Genomic DNA, 19107 nt, shown 5'->3' on the forward strand with positions numbered 1-19107 from the left:
GTGTAAAGACAGGGCCTACAAGTAAAATTAACGCTTAAGTTTGTAAAAACAGTGTCTGTAATATTATCCTTAATATTGACTGAAATGTAAAGGACACTAGGCATTAATCTCAGTATTCAATCACACACTCTCCTTACTCTCGACCCCTTTAGGTCTTTCTCCTCCCAAATTTCTCTTTCAATTTTAGAGATGAGGACGATGGGGCATCCTGCTTTAGGATGTGCCCTCCTGTTCTGATCTCTTTAGTCACTCAGACCTTCAGAAAAGGGGAAGACGAGGCAAATGGATGAAGACTGTGGCTCTTCAGGTGTATAATCAATGCACTAATTAATATTTTCCAAGTAACTATCATGACAGGCACTAAGTTGGGCAATGGAATATAAAAATTAGTAAGAATTACCATCCCGGTGGCACTTACACTCCAAGTGAGAGACACAGACAAGTAAAATGAGCTAAAAAGATAAACAAAATGTCACAGAGGCAACCAACATTAAATGTGAAAGATTAATTAGGTTAACCTGGCATTTTCACCTGGGTCTTAAAAGATGTGAGAGTTCAAACGTGCTAAGAGAAACCATCCTGTAGGCAATGGAGGCTCTCAGATTGTTTTATTAACATGACTTTGATTTGATTATGAGGCACAAATTAAGAGTCTGGCAGCAAATTTACCGCAATATTCTATGGAGCAGGGCCTGACATATGACAGACAGTGAAGAGGAGGCAAATGTGAGGGAGTTGTCTAAGCTAGAATCATGGGTCTTGAGGATACTGATCTCAGATGAGAGAGGACAGCTGGAAGGTGAAGAGGGGAAGCTAGAAAGCTCCTAGTTTGATAATTAAATGGATGATAATAATAGCAGTAAGATTTGTTAAAAGAGATGGGCGCGGTGGCTCACGCGTGTAATCCCAGCACTTTGGGAGACCGAAGCTGGCGGATCACAAGGTCAGGAGGTAGAGACCATCCTGGCTAACATGGTGAAACCCCGTCTCTACTAAAAATACAAAAAATTTGCTGGGTGTAGTGGTGGGCGCCTGTAGTCCCAGCTACTTGAGAGGCTGAGGCAGGAGAACTGCTTCAACCTGGGAGGCAGAGGTTGCAGTGAGCCCAGATTGCGCCACTGCACTCCAGCCTAGGCGACAGAGCAAGACTCCGTCTCAAAAAAAAAAAAAACAGAAAAAGAAAAAAATAAATGTTAAAAGATAAATACCATTGTAATCTCTTTGTTTTATAGATGAGAAAATGAAAGGAGAGAGAAGTTCCATAACTTGGCCAAAGTTCATAAAGTTAGCATATGTAGGAATTAGGATTTGACTCTAGATCAGTGTGATTTCAGAGGTGGCACTCTTAAATAACACTCCATTAGCCAAGATAAAGTTACGCAGAAGAGAAGCAAGTCTGGGTATGTTGCATATGAGGACAAAAGACTAATGTCAGGACTCATTTATATTTCACAGTAAAATCCTGATGATTATCCTGCTCATCTCTTATAGGAAATAGGTATTTAGGAGAAAGAAGATAGAACATCCATAAGGAGGCAAAGAGATTATTAAATAAAGGAATATTTTTATTACGCATGCCTTTCACTGATTTAATGGCAACCACAGACAATAAAACTCAAAAAGGTTATGGTTAGTAGCCATATAACTACTTGAAGAATGCATATACTAATATGCATTATTAGTAATTAGTAATTTGCATATACTAATATGCAAAATTAAACTGATTTTGAAACAACCAAAGAACACAAATGGCTATGAATGCAAAGAAGCAATTAAGAATAATAATAATAATAATGTACTCACTTTTGGTTTTATACTAGAAATTAAGACTTCTACTGTCCAAAAATAATTGGAATAACTTCTGAGTCATTCCTCTCTTCCTTAAGACTGTTCATTGGTAATTACTCTAGAAAGACCAGAAGCAAATTCCTAAATTACTCTTAATCTATTTCTAGAGGGACAACCCTCCCTTCCAGAACTACTCTGTATTCTAGAGGAATAGAATTCTCAACAGTGCAATCTACAACACTATCATCCAGGACCTAACTTAAGTTTTTATAATGAGTTTCCACAACCATGAAAAACAGGAAAAGAAAGCTTTAAAAAAAGCCCCAACTCTAACTTACCCAACATATACTTTTGAACTCTGCTGAATGTTATTCTTTTTTATGGAGTTAATCAACAAAATGTAAAACAACAAACAAAAAACACTGGCAATGAAGCATGCAAATATTTCCTCCCTACATTTCTGCCCCACCCCATCTAGCAAAGTAAGGAAAGACCTACACCAAGATCACACAACAGTCATTATAGTAATCTAATCTTTATATATTTGAAATTAGATACTATTTATCTCTACAAGTTGTATTTTACTTTTTCCTCTCCCTCAGCTTTTCTTTCCATCCAAGTAATATGGAGTCTATCCCTTAAGTAGCTGTTAATGTGTCCCTTCCTTTCCTTCTACATCACCTTAGTTCAGGTCCCCAACATCTACCCTGAACTACTATAACCTCATTTTCTACCACACTATCCAGAGTTATCTCTTAAAATGCAAACTTGATCAGTTTATCTGTCCACTTAAAAATCTTCCAAGTCTGAGCCAGGTGTGGTGGCACCTGCCTATAATCCCCAGCACTTTGGGAGGCCAAGGTGGGTGGATCACCTGAGGTCGGGAGTTCGAGACCAGCCTGACCAACACGGAGAAACCCAGACTCTACTAAAAATACAAAATTAGCCAGGCGTGGTGGTGCACCCCTGTAATCCCAGCTACTTGGGAGGCTGAGGCAGGAGAATCGCTTGAACCCAGGAGGCAGAGGTTGGGGTGAGCCAAGATCGTGCCACTGCACTCTAGCCCGGGCAACAAGAGTGAAATTCCATCTCAGAAAAAAAAAAAACCTTTCCAAGTCTGTTTACTGAAGTATCTTATAATCCGTTAACAGGTTCCACAAATCTGTGCCCCACATTGCCTTTTTCTAGGGCTCTTACCACACCCAGATGCAGCTTTTGTTCTGGCCTGGTTTGTGGAACAAGCTGGTGTTTCAGATCTCCTTGACTGGCACCTTTTCCTTACCCCCTTTATCAAACTGGCAAAATCAGACACCAGTACCAGCTCAAATATTACCACCTCTGAATCTTCAATGACCCACCTGTCAAAGCAGCAAAGTATACCTTAGCACTTTGAATGATATAATTCATTGTAATTTATTTTATGTAACTAATTTCCTCACTAGATTAAGTCTTTGATTTTATCCTGTGTCTCAAAAGCAGAGACCAGAGCCAATAAACATTTATAAACTGCTTGTAATATACAAATATTTGTAATATACAGGCAGCATGTAAAGCAATCTCAATAATCTACTGAAAAACTGTAATTGTTCCAAAAGTTCATGTCAAACATTAAAAACTGTTGATTATAAATGTACATATGGAAATGGAAAAAATAGCAAAACTAATGTTTATTTAGTGTACTGTAATTAAAACATTAAAAACATTGAGAAGTGTTACATTTCTTTGTGAAAACTTAAGAATAGCTTAAATAGTGCTTGTCTTCTCCTCATATAACTTATGAAGTGCAGCAAGTATCTTTTATGCCTTTGCTGTCACACTCCTTTCTGAGTCTGGATCAACTTACAACATTTTATCCTTTGCTCTTTCAGTATCATGAAGTATCTCTGACAGCTCCTTCAGCATGCAAAGTTTTTGCTAGTGTCACTACCTCTGGGACATCTTCATCCTTTTTATCATACCACTTGTATCATGTATGTAAGTTTACCTTCACCAAATTCCTTTGGCTGTATATCTATAGTCTTTCAACTCATGAAAGCATCCACATTCCCAGGGTGAGCTATTTCTTCTTTAACTCCATTTATATTTGATTCAACTATCACTTCTAGCATTTCATAACCACTTTTGTTAATTCACTGCAGTTTTATCTTTGTTGGTCAACTCTTTCAATTATCCATTTTTGTAAAACATCATGAGTTTCCCATGGGGGACAAAGAGGCAACACTACATACTACTGTTCTGTGTGTGAACCATATGCACAGTGGCCAATGACAGATAGACTTTGAAGTAAGTGACATGACTTGTCACTGATCATGATGGGCTTCTGTTACTTAGTGTTTGTGGACTGAAAAGATAGCCAACAAAAGTTTTGTACTTTATGCAGTTACATTTTACTTAATATATAAAGTTAAAAGATAGAGTATGGTAGCAACTAAAATGTGAGCCATGTTGTCAGACTAGTGTTATTTAAAAATTGCAACTGTCCAAAGTGCAACTGTCTGATACGTTGTATTTCTTTTTTTTTTTTTTTTGAGATGGAGTCTCACTCTGTCGCCCAGGCTGGAGTGCAGTGGCCGGATGTCAGCTCACTGCAAGCTCCGCCTCCCGGGTTTCCGCCATTCTCCTGCCTCAGCCTCCCGAGTAGCTGGGACTCCAGGCGCCCGCCACCTCGCCCGGCCAGTTTTTTGTATTTTTTAGTAGAGACGGGGTTTCACCGTGTTAGCCAGGATGGTCTCGATCTCCTGACCTCGTGATCCGCCCGTCTCGGCCTCCCAAAGTGCTGGGATTACAGGCTTGAGCCACCACGCCCGGCTGATATGTCGTATTTCAAAAAGAAAGTTTTTAATCTGCTACCAGAAGCTGTAAACTGCTTCAAAGTTTACATATCATCTAAACTGCAAACACATTTCAATTGAAGTACCCCATTCCATTTTAGGTTAAGAAAATTATTTTACATTAAGGCTCCAATGGCTAACTGAGGCAGTGTCCAATTACGGGAAACATTTAGAAACTGCTATGGACTAAATGTTTGTGTCCCCCCAAATTCATATGTTGAAACCCTAATCCCCAATATGATGGTATCTGAAGATGGGGCCTTGAAGAGATAAATCAAGCCATGGAGGTGGAGTGCTTCTGGTGGAACTGGTATCCTTAGAAGAGGAGACAGGAGACAGCTGGTTTCCCATCTCTCCTCCTTTCTCTCCCCCATGTGAGGAAACCAGGAATAGGGTCCTTAGCAGAAACCAATCATGCTGACACTCTGATCTTAGATTTGGCAACCTCCAGAACTGTGAGAAATAAGTGCTTACTGTTTAGGCCACCGAGGATATGATATTTGTTATGGCAGCTCAAGCAGACTAAGAAACTAAACCTCTAACGAAAAGTAACAAATTGCAATTCTTCTACATAGCTAGTTGAAAACTGGGGAATTTATTATTCAAAATAAAGAGATCAACTAAGTTCACAAATAGCCTTTTGAAGTTACAAATCCAAAATAATGTCTATCAATTTCAATTTATTATCTGATACTACAAGACATACTAACTCAAAGCAGTTAAGAAGCTTTTTCAGATCACATAAGCCATGCAAGCAGTTACAGAGTGCACAAACAGAAAGCATGCCAATTATTCATTTCCAGAGGGTGGGTAACTTTCTATCCAATCCTGAAGGCTGGCTTATTGCTAATTTGGTTCAACCTGGCTTCATTCCTAGAAGACAGGACTCAGAGTCCATGCAATGAAAATGTCTGACAAATTCTAAGAGTAACATCAGGGCTAAATTCGCCAGTTAGTATTGGACTTATGGAAGTATTAGTTGCGTTTGTCTCTTAAATGTGATCAATGACACTAGCTATCCTAAAGTTCAAAAGAAAAGCAATTTAGTAAGAATATTTAATTGGCTTTTACACTGTAAGTTTATCTCAGAAAATACTAACAAATTCTAATAGAAAACTTCAATGTATACTGGAAAAATTATTTCTTGAAATCCAAGAGGATTATCATTGCTTATACCTTATATGAAAGTTATTTTATATGATACTGATGAATTTCCAATTTGTAAAAATCTGATGTCTCCCCCTAAAGTCTCTTATGGGCATCTCACAGCTCTGGGGATAATGCTAAATCTTTTAAACCTGGTTCAGAAAGCACTTTAGTATTATTTCTTCTTAAGCCTCATGTCAAGCCACTGGTTCCCTAGGATTGCTCCCCCATCATCACTAGATTTCTTTCAGTTCAACCGGCCAACCTCCCTTCCCCGACTTCCCATGCTGGGAATTCTCATCCTCTCCCCAGCCTGTTGTTCTGTCATCCTATCCCTTACCCACATTTCCCCATTTTTCACCTAGCTAATTCCTACTCAGGTCTCAGCTTAAAAGTCATTTCCCTCCACCAATACTATCCTATATGCTAGGTGCCGGTTCCCCGGTACAGAATCCTGTAAGTATTTCAATCACCATACTACTCACTACATTATAGTAATTACTATTTAAGGATTGTCTTTAGGTCAAGAGCAGTGGCTCACGCCTGTAATCCCAACACTTTATGAGGCTGAGGTGGGCGAATCACCTGAGGTCAAGAGTTGGAGACCAGCCTGGTCAACATGGTGAAACCCTGACTCTACTAAAAAAAGAAATACAAAAAAATTAGCCAGGCATGGTGGTGCGTGCCTGTAATCCCAGCTACTCGGGAGGCTGAGGCACGAGAATTGCTTGAACCCTGGAGGTGGAGGGTGCAGTGAGCTTAGATCGTGTCACTGCACTCTAACCTGGGCAACAAAGCAAGACTCTGTCTTAAAATAATAATAATAATAATAATAATAAAGACTGTCTTTACCTTAAGACTGCAAGTAGAATGAGGGTAAGGAATGAGTTAATTTTGTTCATACCAGTTTGTAGTAGAGTCTCTGGTATTCAGTAGGCTCTCATTTAAAAATATTAACTGGGTAAGTTAAGGAATAATAGAGTATCATTTCACAGTTAACTATGTCTTTCTTCTCTATAAGCCTTTCTTCTATTTCTCTAAGCTAGTCTAAAATACACCATGAACACTGCAATTCCCAACCTGGAATGCCTTTCTTCCTAACTATGCACCCTGTCTCCCTTTAAATGAGGCCGGTTACTACTCATGACTCTAAATCTCTGTCTTCCTGTATTCAAGGGCTACTTATTTGGCACTTCTCAATCAGATCATCGACTTAAAGTAATTTTCTTTTTTCACTTTGTTACTAGCAAGCTGCTCATATTGAGAGCCAGGACTATGCCTCGCTATATAATAGTTGGCTATCCATAAATGTTTGCTGCTGCTACTACAGTCCAGTTCATGTTTCTCACATTCCTACACGTCTCATGTTATATACCTCTATAACCTACCAAAAACAGAGCATGAGTGTATAGATTTAGCTCTATGCAGGAATGTTTACATATCAATGTCTCCTCTCACCTAAGGCCCTTCTTTGCTATTTTAAGTTCTTTAAGGAATTCACTGCCTAAAACTCATTGAGGATCCTCAACAAATTTACTGGTCAAACTCCAAAAGGATCCTCAATAAAACAATTATTAGTCTAACTACTACTTACTATGTGCCGAGAACTGCTCTAAGTGCTTTACACATGTATATGCATTTAATCCTTACAACAACCCTAAGTCGTAAGATTACAACCCCATTTTGCTTATAAGGAAACTAAGTCACAAAGATGTTAAATAACTTGGCACAGGGTCACAAGGCTTATAAGTAGTGAAGCTAGTATTTAAACCCAGACAATCGGACTTCGAGGAATGTATTCAGACACTTCACAACCATTAAACAGAATTTACAAAGGCAAGAAAAACTGTTAAAATGGTTTCAACAAGAGATTAAATAAGAAGGGGTTTATGGTTAACTACTACATAAATAAAATGAAAACAATTAGAATACTGAAAACCACAGTTGAAATTTATATTTTAAGTTTACATAGTATTTGAAGGATAACTGGAGATTACATTTTATTGAGCTCTTAGTACAGTCATTCTAATTATCAGGAATTGTTAATCCTTTAAATACCATATTTAGTCAATACATTAGCCCCTCCCCAAAACAAGTAAACTAAAGCTAAGTGAGATTAAATAATCAGAAGTTAAAATAACTTGCCCAAGGTCATATGTAACTAATAAGTTGACCACATCTTACAGTAAGTTCTTAGCCACTAACAAAGTTCACTTATTTATTTATTTATTTTTGAGACAGTGTCTCACTCTGTCACCGAGGCTGGAGTGCAGTGGTGCGATCTCCGCTCACTGCAACCTCTACTTCCCAGGTTCAAGCGATTCTCCTGCCTCAGTCTCCCGAGTAGCTGAGACTATAGGCATGAACCACCACGCCCGGCTAATTTTTGTATTTTTAGTACAGACAGGGTTTTGCCATGTTGGCTGGGCTGGTCTTAAACTCTGGCCTCAAATGATCTACCCACCTCGGCCTCCCTAAATGCTATAAAATTCACCTTTTAAAGAAGGTAGTTGTCTAACCAGAATATTGAATTTATGGAAACACTCCCTATCTTGGCATAGTGAGTCTGTAATTTTGTGTATGTGGAAGAATAACATCTGCTTCTAGATGATCTTCATACTTAATTCTTTATAGTATTACTAATAATGTTGCAAAGTAGCACAATAAACTTAAAATCAATTTCTAACAGAACTATTTGGCTTCCGGCTGGGCATGGTGGCTCACGCCTGTAGTCCCAGCATTTAGGGAGGCAGAGGTGGGTGGAACACTTGAGGTGAGGAGTTCAAGATCAGCCTGGCCAACATGGTGAAACCCCATCTCTACTAAAAAAAAAAAATAATACAACAATTAGCAGGGTGTGGTGGTGAGTGCCTGTAATCCCAGCTACTCGGGAGGCTAAGGCACTAGAATCGCTTGAACCTGGGAAGTGAAGGTTGCAGTGAGCTGAGATTGCACCACCGCACTCTGGGTGACAGAGTGAGACTGGTCTCAAAAAAAATAAAATAAAAAAGAGCTATATGGCTTCCTTTTAAAAGACACATTCTCAATCTTTTATAAAATGCTGTTATTTATCTGGCTCAGTATAAGGAGAAAATCTACAAACAGTAAAAGAGCTAGGACTGTAATCGTCATCATCATAGCTACATTTAAAAAAGCTAAACACTTCATGTGTATTAACATAATCCTTATAATAATCCAAATATACTGTTATTATCCCCATTTTCCAGATGAGGAACCAGAGACACAGACAGGTCACACAGCCCAAGGTCACACAGCTAGTATATGGTCAAGTCAGGATTCTGACAGGGAGGGCTGCCTCTCAGTCTATGCTCCATAACAAGGGCATTCCATCTTGGCAACAGAAGTCACTGCCACCTTGCATAAGACTTTTAAAATTATACAGAAATCACTTGCTTTTTTCAAGTTATTTTTAATTTCAAAGGTTATAAAATTCTTAGATCTGAACCCAGGAACTACATTAAGGAACATTAAGCTGGGAAGCACTTACCCAGTAGACAACTTCATCTACAATCAATAATGCTAGCACTTTACTGGTGTTTTATTCATAACCCTGAGTGTTCCATTAAGAAAAAGATATCAAAAACATCATTACACTGATGCTTTGAAATTACAATTGATTTTTAAAATACCTAATATATTTTTTAGTTACAACATGATGTAAAAAATAAGACAGTTAAATATCTGAGAAAAGACTCCCTTCCGATTCTAAAGTAGATGTCACCTTCTCTGGGCTGGAAGTTATCAGTCCAATAACCTTGATATGCGTAGAAAGGTCACCCCAAGGACCTTTCTGACTGCACTGACACTGGCTGGTCCTTATGTATCTAAATGACAGATAACTGAGTCTGAAACCTGAATCATGGAAGGAAATCAAAATGTAAACTTCAAATTTTAATCATTTACTGCTTACCTCTTTTTCTCATATACATGAACTCACTTCTACGCAGAATTAATGAAGTTGAGAGAAGACCATAAGACATCACTTTCAATCAATGTTCAAAATGTTTACTGTGTAACCCTAGGTGAGTTACTATGAAAAATTATTTGTAATATTCTCAAAGGGAAATAGACCAGGATTTGTATACTGACCCTATAATTCACAGGAGTATGGCTGTAGAAATCTTATATTTAAAGACATTTAGATATCTTTAGATACTGTTTATGTATCTTCTAGTTTAGAGTTATCACATTTGAAGAACCATTTTCAAAGAATCCTAACACATTACACATTCCAAAGAGACGGGAACAAACTTAAACGATAGTTTACTCTGTGTTATCTATACTGAGATTCTAGAAATTGAAAAACCGACTTAGCCAGTAGGTTAGTCATTAGGGAAATGCAAATTAAAATCACAATGAGATAGCACTACTTACTTATTAGAATGGCTAAAATTAAAACAAACGACACTAAATTCTGACAGTAACAAGGGCAGGGGAGACCTGAGAGCAACTGGAACTCTCATACAATACTGACAGGAAGGTAAAGTGAAGGTATTTGTCTAACCAGAATATTAAATTTATGGAATATTAAATTTAAAGGTAAAGTGACATGGCCACTATGGAAAAATTTGGCAGTTTCTTCTAACATTAAGCATATCCTTACTACACTACCCAGCAATCCCACGCCTAGGTAGTTACTTACCCCAGAAAAATGAAAATATGCATTCAAGCAGATGTTTATAGCAGCCTTATTCATAATCTCCCCAAACTGGAAGTAACTCAAATGCCCTTCAATTGCTAAATGGATAAACTGTGAAATATATCCACTCAATGGACTACTACTCAGCAATAAAACACTACTGATACAAACACATGAACGAAGCTAACATGTATTATATTAAGTGAAAGAAAACAGATTCAAAGAGCTAGACAGATACTGAATGGTTCCACTTACAGGCCATTCTAGAAAAGGCAAATTATCAGTGGTTTTTAGGATCTGGGTTTGAGGAGATGAGATGGTTACAAAGAACACAAGGGAACTTTTGGGAGTACTGTAAAAGTTTTCTATCTTGACTGTGGTACTTTTACATGTCAAAACTCAGAATATTATACTAAGAAGGATAAATTTTACTATATGTCAATCAGACCTCAATAAGCCTGACATTAAGAAAAAAAATTAACAGGAAATACAATTATATAATAATTATGCAAGTAATCTGTTAAAGAATGAATTATAACGAATTATATTTGTAACGAATATAATTACATTTTGTAACGTCATATTCATATACATATACATATTTGTAACGTCATATTTATAACGAATATGAATTTGTAACCACAAATCCAAGTGCAGAAGTCACACTTCTTAATTACGAAATAAAAGAATTATTTTATTTAAAAATATACTTTCAGATGTATCTGTTTACCTCTCACTGGGCATATATCCCATTTTAAAATGTTTCATGGCATAAGCATTAATTTTTCAGTAAAATAATTATTTAAATAGAAATACTGCATACATTAGCTTTTTTCTGAAAGTACTTTCATTAGTTTCTAAACAGGCCCAATGTTTTCATGTGCCTTTGCTATAAATGAACTAAAAACACTGCTCTTATAGAATATATGAAGTACAAAATTAATATACTACTGACGCTTTCGTGGTTTTAAATTTTTCAAATCCCTGGAATACCATCATCCACTTATTGGTCCACTGCATTTCAGAAATCTTACAAAAATGGTACTTAAACAGCTCTCTGTTACACTGCAGAGGCAGGTGTGTGTTTGGAAGTTGGTGGGAAAGCAAAATGATAGCTGTTTTTTCTTGTTGTTTAGAGGGTGGGAACAGAAAGCAATCGTGTGAACTAAGCTTTTTTTGAGGAGTGCAATTCACCACTAGCAAAGCTGGAACTTACTAAATATACTAGATTATATTTTAACCGACTTTTTCTTTTTTTCCTTCCTACTTTCATATACTCAGAGACTCAATACCACAGAGAAAGTGGCCACTCTCATTTGTATAACACAAATAGTTTATATAAAGCATATACATATAAATATATATGTAGTATCTATATATGTATTATCTCATGTAATTCTCACCAAAACCTATGAGAAAACTTTTTTTCAATTTCTATTTTATAGAAGTCAAAACCCACTCAGGTTGGATTCATTGTCCAAAGGTCATACAAACCAGTAAAGTAGCAGATAGAGCCAGAAGTTAAATCCAGATCTTCTGACACACTAGGCAATCTGTTATTTTTTAATAATCTGTGCCTCCATTAGCAACTACTGCAGTCTAAGAACAGCTGACATTATGGGAAATCTACATCCAATGATGTCTAAAACTAGTATTAACAGTTTAATAGTAAGCTAAGAAGTAAACTAAATTTTAAAAATAAACTATGTGAAAAAGAACCTATAAAAATATCACTCTTGGCCAGGCATGGTGGCTGATGCCTGTAATTCCAGCACTTTGGGAGGCTGAGGTGGGCGGACCACCTGAGGTCAGGAGTTCAAGACCAGCCTTGCCAACACAGTGAAATCCCATCTCTACTAAAAATACAAAAATTAGCGTGGTGGCAGATGTCTGTAATCCCAGCTACTTGGAAAGCTGAGGAAGAAGAATCACTTGAACTTGGGAGGCAGAGGTTGCAGTGGGCTGAAATCGTGCCACTGCACTCCAGCTTGGGTGACAGAGCAAAACTCTTATCTCAAGAGAAAAAAAGAATCACTCTGAAGTGAAATTTGCACTGATACTAAGAACCTTATTTTAAAAAGGTTAAACAATGTCTTTAAAGACCAAGGCTGAGGAACTGTTCTACAGGGTGGCCATAAAGTTTACAAACAGACACTATCATTTTACATCTATCTTAATGTAATATCAATAAGCCATTTATTATATACTCTCCTGTAGCTCCACACTTGGTGGCTGTTCTGTATATCAAAGGAGATTAAGAAGCCCTTTCAACTAAATGTGAAATGAGATTCTAGATAGAAAAAAAACAAAGGCCATTATTGGGACAACTGGCAAAATTTGAAAATGGATGCATATCGGATGACAGTATTGAATCAATGTTAAATTTCCTGAATGTGATCACTATACTCTAATTATGCAAGAGAAGTGCCTTGTTCTTAGGTGATACATATTTAAGTATTTAGAAATCAAAGGTTATAACTCTGAAAGTTCATTCAGCTGCTCCCCAACATGTATATGTCTGTATAAAGAATTCAAATGGCAAAATACTAACTGGCGTCTAGATGAAGATTACAGTGTTCACTGAATTACTCTTGAACTTAGACATTTGAAATTTTTAAAAATTAAGAGCCAAAGATAACAGGTAAAATTTTAAATATTTTCTTTCCATTCTCTTCAATAGCGATTAGACATTTCCAACAAGGCCTTTTATAAGTAATCGAATAAACGTATTTTTAGCATCTCTATAAATAAGTTAACTCTAGTTGGAGACAAACAGTACTTTTTTTACTTTAAAAAACTGGATATAAAACATAGCAGCAAAACAAAAACAAAAGGCAGCAAATAGCACACACTCTAAGGAATAGTTCATACTTTATTAGCTGCCAGGATTATAGTAAAACTTGAGTACTATTCTCCACTTTTAAAGAGCTTAAAATTTGCTAAGAAACAGATACAATTTAATTCACTTCCTATGGATCATGAACAGTGTTTTAAACACTGAGTAAACTTACTATCAGATTTAACCAAAACTTAATTCACTTTACTAAGATTTTAACATTGTTTCCTCCGCCCCAAAGATTTAAAAAATTATCTTATAATCTTAATATATTTCACCATGAATGCAATGAGGTTGCATCATGTAGGCATTAATTTCCATGAATTCATTTGTGAGCCCTCAAGGGGAAACACTGAGGATTTCAACTGCATAGGCACCATTCCACCAAATAAGCACACACCTTCCCCAGGGAGCACTAAACCAGGATATAAGGGAGCTGTCTAGTTATATATACCTCCTTCCCAGTGTGCATCTTGCCAAGCTCTAATCCTAGTGTTTAAAGTATTTTTTTTGTGTAATGAAGCCCCTAATGTAAGCCAGCTTCTTCATCTGGTGCTCAACTAATGAAACTCATTTTTGGAGTTCCTAGAGGAAAAACTAGCTATTTTCCACTTCTGTGAGATGCAATGAATGTATACCATACTTAACGATCACTTTAAGGGAGTTTTAGTGGTACCTTTATTAAAATATATTTCTTTTTTTGGTCACATGTGCTAACTTCACAATCTAACTTGATCCTAACATGCAACTCCAACATAAATGAACTTTTTTCATTATTATATGGCAAGAACATGACACACTTTTAAAGCAAGGACTTCTTTCTAAAGGCCACATTCAGAAACATAATCCTCAATTTTTTTTTCTTTTTTTTTGGAGACAGAGTCTTGCTCTGTTGCCCAGGCATGGAGTGCAGGGGTGCAATCACGCTCACTGCAACCACAAACTCCTAGGCTCAGGCAATCCTCCTGGCTCAGCCTCCAGAGTAGCTGGTACTACAGGTGCACGCCATCATGCCTGGCTAATTTTTGTATTTTCTATTTTTCCGTAGAGATGGGATTTCACCATGTTGCCTGGCTGGTCTCAAACTCCTAGCTTAAGCAAACTCCTGAGCTTTGGCCTCCCAAAGTGCTAGGATTACAGGCATAAATTACTGTGCCCAGCCAATCCTCAATTTTTCTTCCTTTTTTTTGGCAGGTTGGGGGCGGGTGGGACAGAGTCTCACTCTTGTCGCCCAGGCTGGAGTGCAGTGGCATGATCTCAGCTCATTGCAACCTCTGCCACTTGGGTTCAACTGATTCTCCTGGCTCAGCCTGAGTAGCTGGGATTACAGACACCTGCTACCATGCCTGGTTAATTTTTTGTAATTTTAGTAGAGACGGGGTTTCACCATGTTGGCCAGGCTGGTCTTGAACTCCTGACCTCAGGTGATCCACCCACTTCAGCCTCCCAAAGTGCTAGTATTACAGGTGTGAGCCACCACTCCAGGCCTAATTCTCAATTTTTCTAAAGCAATTTCATATGTTTCTTTTTAGTTGCTCCTGAGTCCTCCAATTTGCATTTTTTCCCCTGTAAATTACGTGACTTGATCTAACCCAACTGCTACATTCTCTCTACTCATGGAGTCAGAGCTAGAGGAAACTTAGAGATCACCTATTTTTTTCCTCTCTGCTCACAGAGCTGGTGGCTGGAGATTTCCATTCAGTGAACTCTAAACTATAATTCCTTATTCTCCACTTAAAATGAATTTTTACAGAAAGGTGGAAATTTAATTGTACACGTAAGTTTTAAAAAGACATTTTAAAAAGTGATACTAAAACTCAGTGAACAGATCCACTCGGTATTTCGAGTCCACCAGGCTGGAGTGCAGTGGTGCTATCTTAGCTCACTGCAACCTCCGCCTCCTGGGTTCGAACGATTCTCCTGTCTCAGCCTCCTGAGTAGCTGGGACTACAGGTGCCCATCATCACGCCTGGCTAATTTTTGTATTTTTAGTAGAGACGGAGTTTCACCATATTGGCCAAGTTGGTCTCGAGTTTCTAACCTTCTGATCTGCCCGCCTCGGCCTCCCTAAGTGCTGGGATTACAGACGTGAGCCACCATACCCGGCCTAAACTGGATTTTAAAAAAATAAAAGGGTGTTTTTCACTTTCTGGATGAAGTATAAACACTGAGGGGATCAATTATGAAGTATCAGCCTAGACTAAGTCACAAATGCAAAAACTTCGTCACATTAGGATATAATTCCCTAAAGCCCACTTCATGGCATACGCTTTTGCTTTCTTTTAAAAGATTAATAGCGAATGACAAATGTGTTTTATACTAAGATTTAAAAGAGACCAAGGCCGGGCATAGTGGCTCACGTCTGTAATCCCAACACTTTGGAAGGCCAAGGCAGGTGGATCACGAGGTCAGGAAATCAAGACCATCCTGGTTAACACGGTGAAACTCCGTCTCTACTAAAAATACAAAAAATTAGCCAGGCGTGGTAGCGGGCGCCTGTTATCCCAGTTACTCAGGAGGCTGAGGCAGGAGAATGGCATGAACCCGGAAGGTGGAGCTTGCAGTGAGCCAGGATCGTGAGCCTGCACTCCAGTCTGGGAGACAGAGCGAGACTCCCGTCTCAAAAAGTTAAACAAAAAATAAATAAATAAATGAGATCTTTCAGATATTTGAATTAAAGTCAAAATTCTAAACATTGTGTTTTAATGGCCTTAAGTGTCCACGTTATTTATAAAAAAAGTCTAAATACAAAGATATTGCTGACACATACTAACGAAGCATTATTTACATTTATGTCTTGCTTAATCAAAATGCCTCACTCTGGGATGAACACTAGCTTCAAGATGAACCTGACACGCAAGGGCCAAACCATAAAATTGTGTCATGACTTTTTTTTGTTACAGACCTCTTTGAGAAATTAAAGTGAAGAAGCCTCTTCCTAGAAACTTCCACATGTGCACACACACAATTTTAATACAATGTTGAGGGAATAGGTCATCTTGAGATCTATCGACTTCAGGGAAATAATTGCCGCTACTGAAAGTTATCTGGGAAAACCACCTTAATATAATGCTTTTAGTATTCATATACCCTCCAAGAGATTAAAAAGGATATCAGAGAGTCTGGAGTTTGAAAATATAAGTGAATGCTCTGGTGCCTTCTGTTCATAACTGCTTCAAGGCCACAGTAGCCTGAGTCTGCTAATTGTCCATCATTGCTCTGCAAACCTGAGATAACAGACTCTGTACCATCTCATCCCTACCACCATCCCCACCTTTTATCTAGACTCTGCAAGCTGCTTTGATCCTCTCTAGCCACTGTTGGCAAGTAGTCATCCAGTCTGCCCTTTAATACCTTCAGTGACCTAAGTCAGGGCTTCAGAAGTCAGGTCATTCCAGTTTTAGGCAACTCTGAAAAATTACAAAGTTCTTTTCTAATTTGACTAGACTGATTTCTGGATGTTTTAAATGTTGCCCTAACGAATCTCTCCTCTATTTACTTGCTGACAGGCAACAAAATAGCTTACCATTCAAAGTATCTAATCCTAAAAACCAGGGGCATCACTTAGCTCTACATTTACCAAACAGGAAAGTCAGAGGCACTTTCTATTTGGAATTCAAAATACAAGAGGAATCAGTATTAGTTCAGTTCAAAAAAGATGTAAGGTTTCCATATGCACAGCATTTCCTACCTTGTTAGGCTTCTTTTCTCTGCATAAAAAATTAAAAATGCATCAGCATTAAAAGATTAAGATTATAGTCACTTAACATCATTTCTGTCTGCATAGTTTATTCTCTGTATTTCTATTTATTACTGTGATTCTATAATAAACAGTCCTAAGCAATGCAAAATAAATATAGAAACCATTATTTATTCATTAGCTACAGCCTGGCTTTTGAGAACTACAAGTTGTCTCAGTCACCTTCAACAGCTCCTTTTATTGCAATATAAAAAAAATCTCCTATTGAAACCAATGTATTAATAAGGTCCATTTACCATAAATTAGAAAAGCTATAATACAAATGCTTGTTTTCTTTGAAAACAAAATATAATTTCCAAATATTTGCTATTTTCATTCTTAAATAATCTCATACCAGTGCTGGACAAAAAAGGTTCATAAATATTTTGCAAACAGTGACTGATTTATTCAAATCAGATAAAAATACTGTTAACTGCCAGTTAAATGGTTAATCAATACAGCAAAATCTAATTTTCACTGGGCTACCTACCTGGGAGGATTTTCCTTCCTGAGCTGTATCTCAGGGAGACAAACAATACACAGTCTTAAGGAAGAGACTACCTTGTAAGGAGCTTCTTTTTGGTCCTTCAATAATAAAACTTCCTGAAGGGGTACAAAGCAGGTCTACCCAAATGAATTCTGCCTTATTTTGCAAACTGCATCAGAGTGCTATTTCAATATCTTTACATACAATAATCCTTAGATTTCCTGACAAATAAGCACTTCTCTACTTTCCCAGTGTAGCTTGAAAATGAATGCTGTATTAAAAAAAAAAAAAGACCAAAAAAAACCCCAGAAAGTCCCCAACCCCCCTTCACCAAAACAAAAAATTCTAGCCTGAAAAGACAATGCCACACACATATCACCTTATCACAACTGCATTATGTACAAAAGGCACTTTAAAGTTCAGGAAGATAGTTCTCCGAGCATTTCTCTTATGATCAAACCATCTATTTAGCTGATTCTTCCAAATGAAAATGCTTTAATTCATCACAAACCAAATGTGTACTGCACACTCTTCATACTGTAAGATACCTTATTATTTCAAATCGGGTATCAGTCCAGTATATGTTTGTACTCAAGCAGATACTGTCAACTTCAAATTAGCTTAACAAAGTCTGCTTTTTAACACAAAGTTCTTTCATTGGCTTGTTTTTAATATAAAACCCAACGCTCGAAATGGCTTACATCGAGCATGGACTACGGATACCAAGTTTGTCAAGTACTGCCCCACCCCTTGTAAGAGTGGATGACTGGAACATTTTAATGCACTCCACCACGTAGAACAGCCACAGAAACTTCACACTGGCGCCAGTAGTTGCACATTTTCCAGCAGATTTTTCTTAAATGGATTTTGCATCATTCTCTATACCAAACGTCACTAACATTCAGGTATGCTTAAGAAATAGATAACCACTGACACTAATATCACCCTCCCCAACACACTTTTCTCATTCTTCTATCGTTCTGTCACTAAATGTTAAGAATTAACGAGTTCCCCGGCACACATCCCCCGTCCCCCGTAACTACGCAATTAAGGTTATAATTGGGAGGCTCGAATCACTACATACGAAAATTCAGAGTCACAAAACAAAATAAGACGCAAAGGGGAACAAGTCTATCTGCTTAAATACTGAAAGATTTTACATTTCTAAAAAGCATCGAGATGCCAAGATTTCTCAAATGGGCCCCTCCCCCGCCATGAGCCTCTTTCCTCCCCCCACCAATTCTGGGAAATCGTCAGTTGGACGCGGCTGGGATGCTACTCACCGAGTTTCTCCACCAGCTTAAGCATCACCCCTCCAATGTGCACCTCGCCGGTCACTCTCAGGGTGACATCGCGGTTCAGGTCCGTCACATGGACACTCAGTTCCCACGTCCCGTCCGCGTAGCAGCCATCTGGCATCCTTATCCCGTCCAGAGCCATGGCTCCTTCCTGCGAGCGCGGAGGAAATGGCTCTCGTAAGCGTCACTCCCCCAAAGGAAGGCGAATCCCACCGAATTCGCAGCGCCGGCCACGGGCTTGGTGGTGGTGGAGGACCCGAGGCTTTCCGCGCGAACTCGGGAGGGCGGTGACGGCGGCCGGGGCTGCGGGAGGACCCTGCGC

The 19107-nt window shown here is 38.1% G+C and overlaps 1 protein-coding gene across 3 annotated transcripts in view; it reads right to left on the reverse strand.

Moving 5' to 3' along the window:
* FERMT2 (fermitin family member 2) overlaps positions 1-19107 on the reverse strand; it is a 99762-nt gene that overhangs the window by 79017 nt on the left and 1638 nt on the right. For 2 of the 3 annotated variants that reach the window (XM_011961811.1, XM_011961809.1), the window contains exon 1: positions 18771-18987. In XM_011961811.1, coding sequence (XP_011817201.1) covers positions 18771-18927 — 157 coding nt within the window. In that variant the 5' untranslated portion in view covers positions 18928-18987. Of the gene's footprint in view, positions 1-18770; positions 18988-19107 lie in introns of those variants that run through there. The other variant, XM_011961810.1, reaches the window with a different exon arrangement.

This window comes from Colobus angolensis, unplaced genomic scaffold (genome assembly GCF_000951035.1).
Source record: "Colobus angolensis palliatus isolate OR3802 unplaced genomic scaffold, Cang.pa_1.0 Scaffold57, whole genome shotgun sequence".
NCBI classification, from domain to species: domain Eukaryota; kingdom Metazoa; phylum Chordata; class Mammalia; order Primates; family Cercopithecidae; genus Colobus; species Colobus angolensis.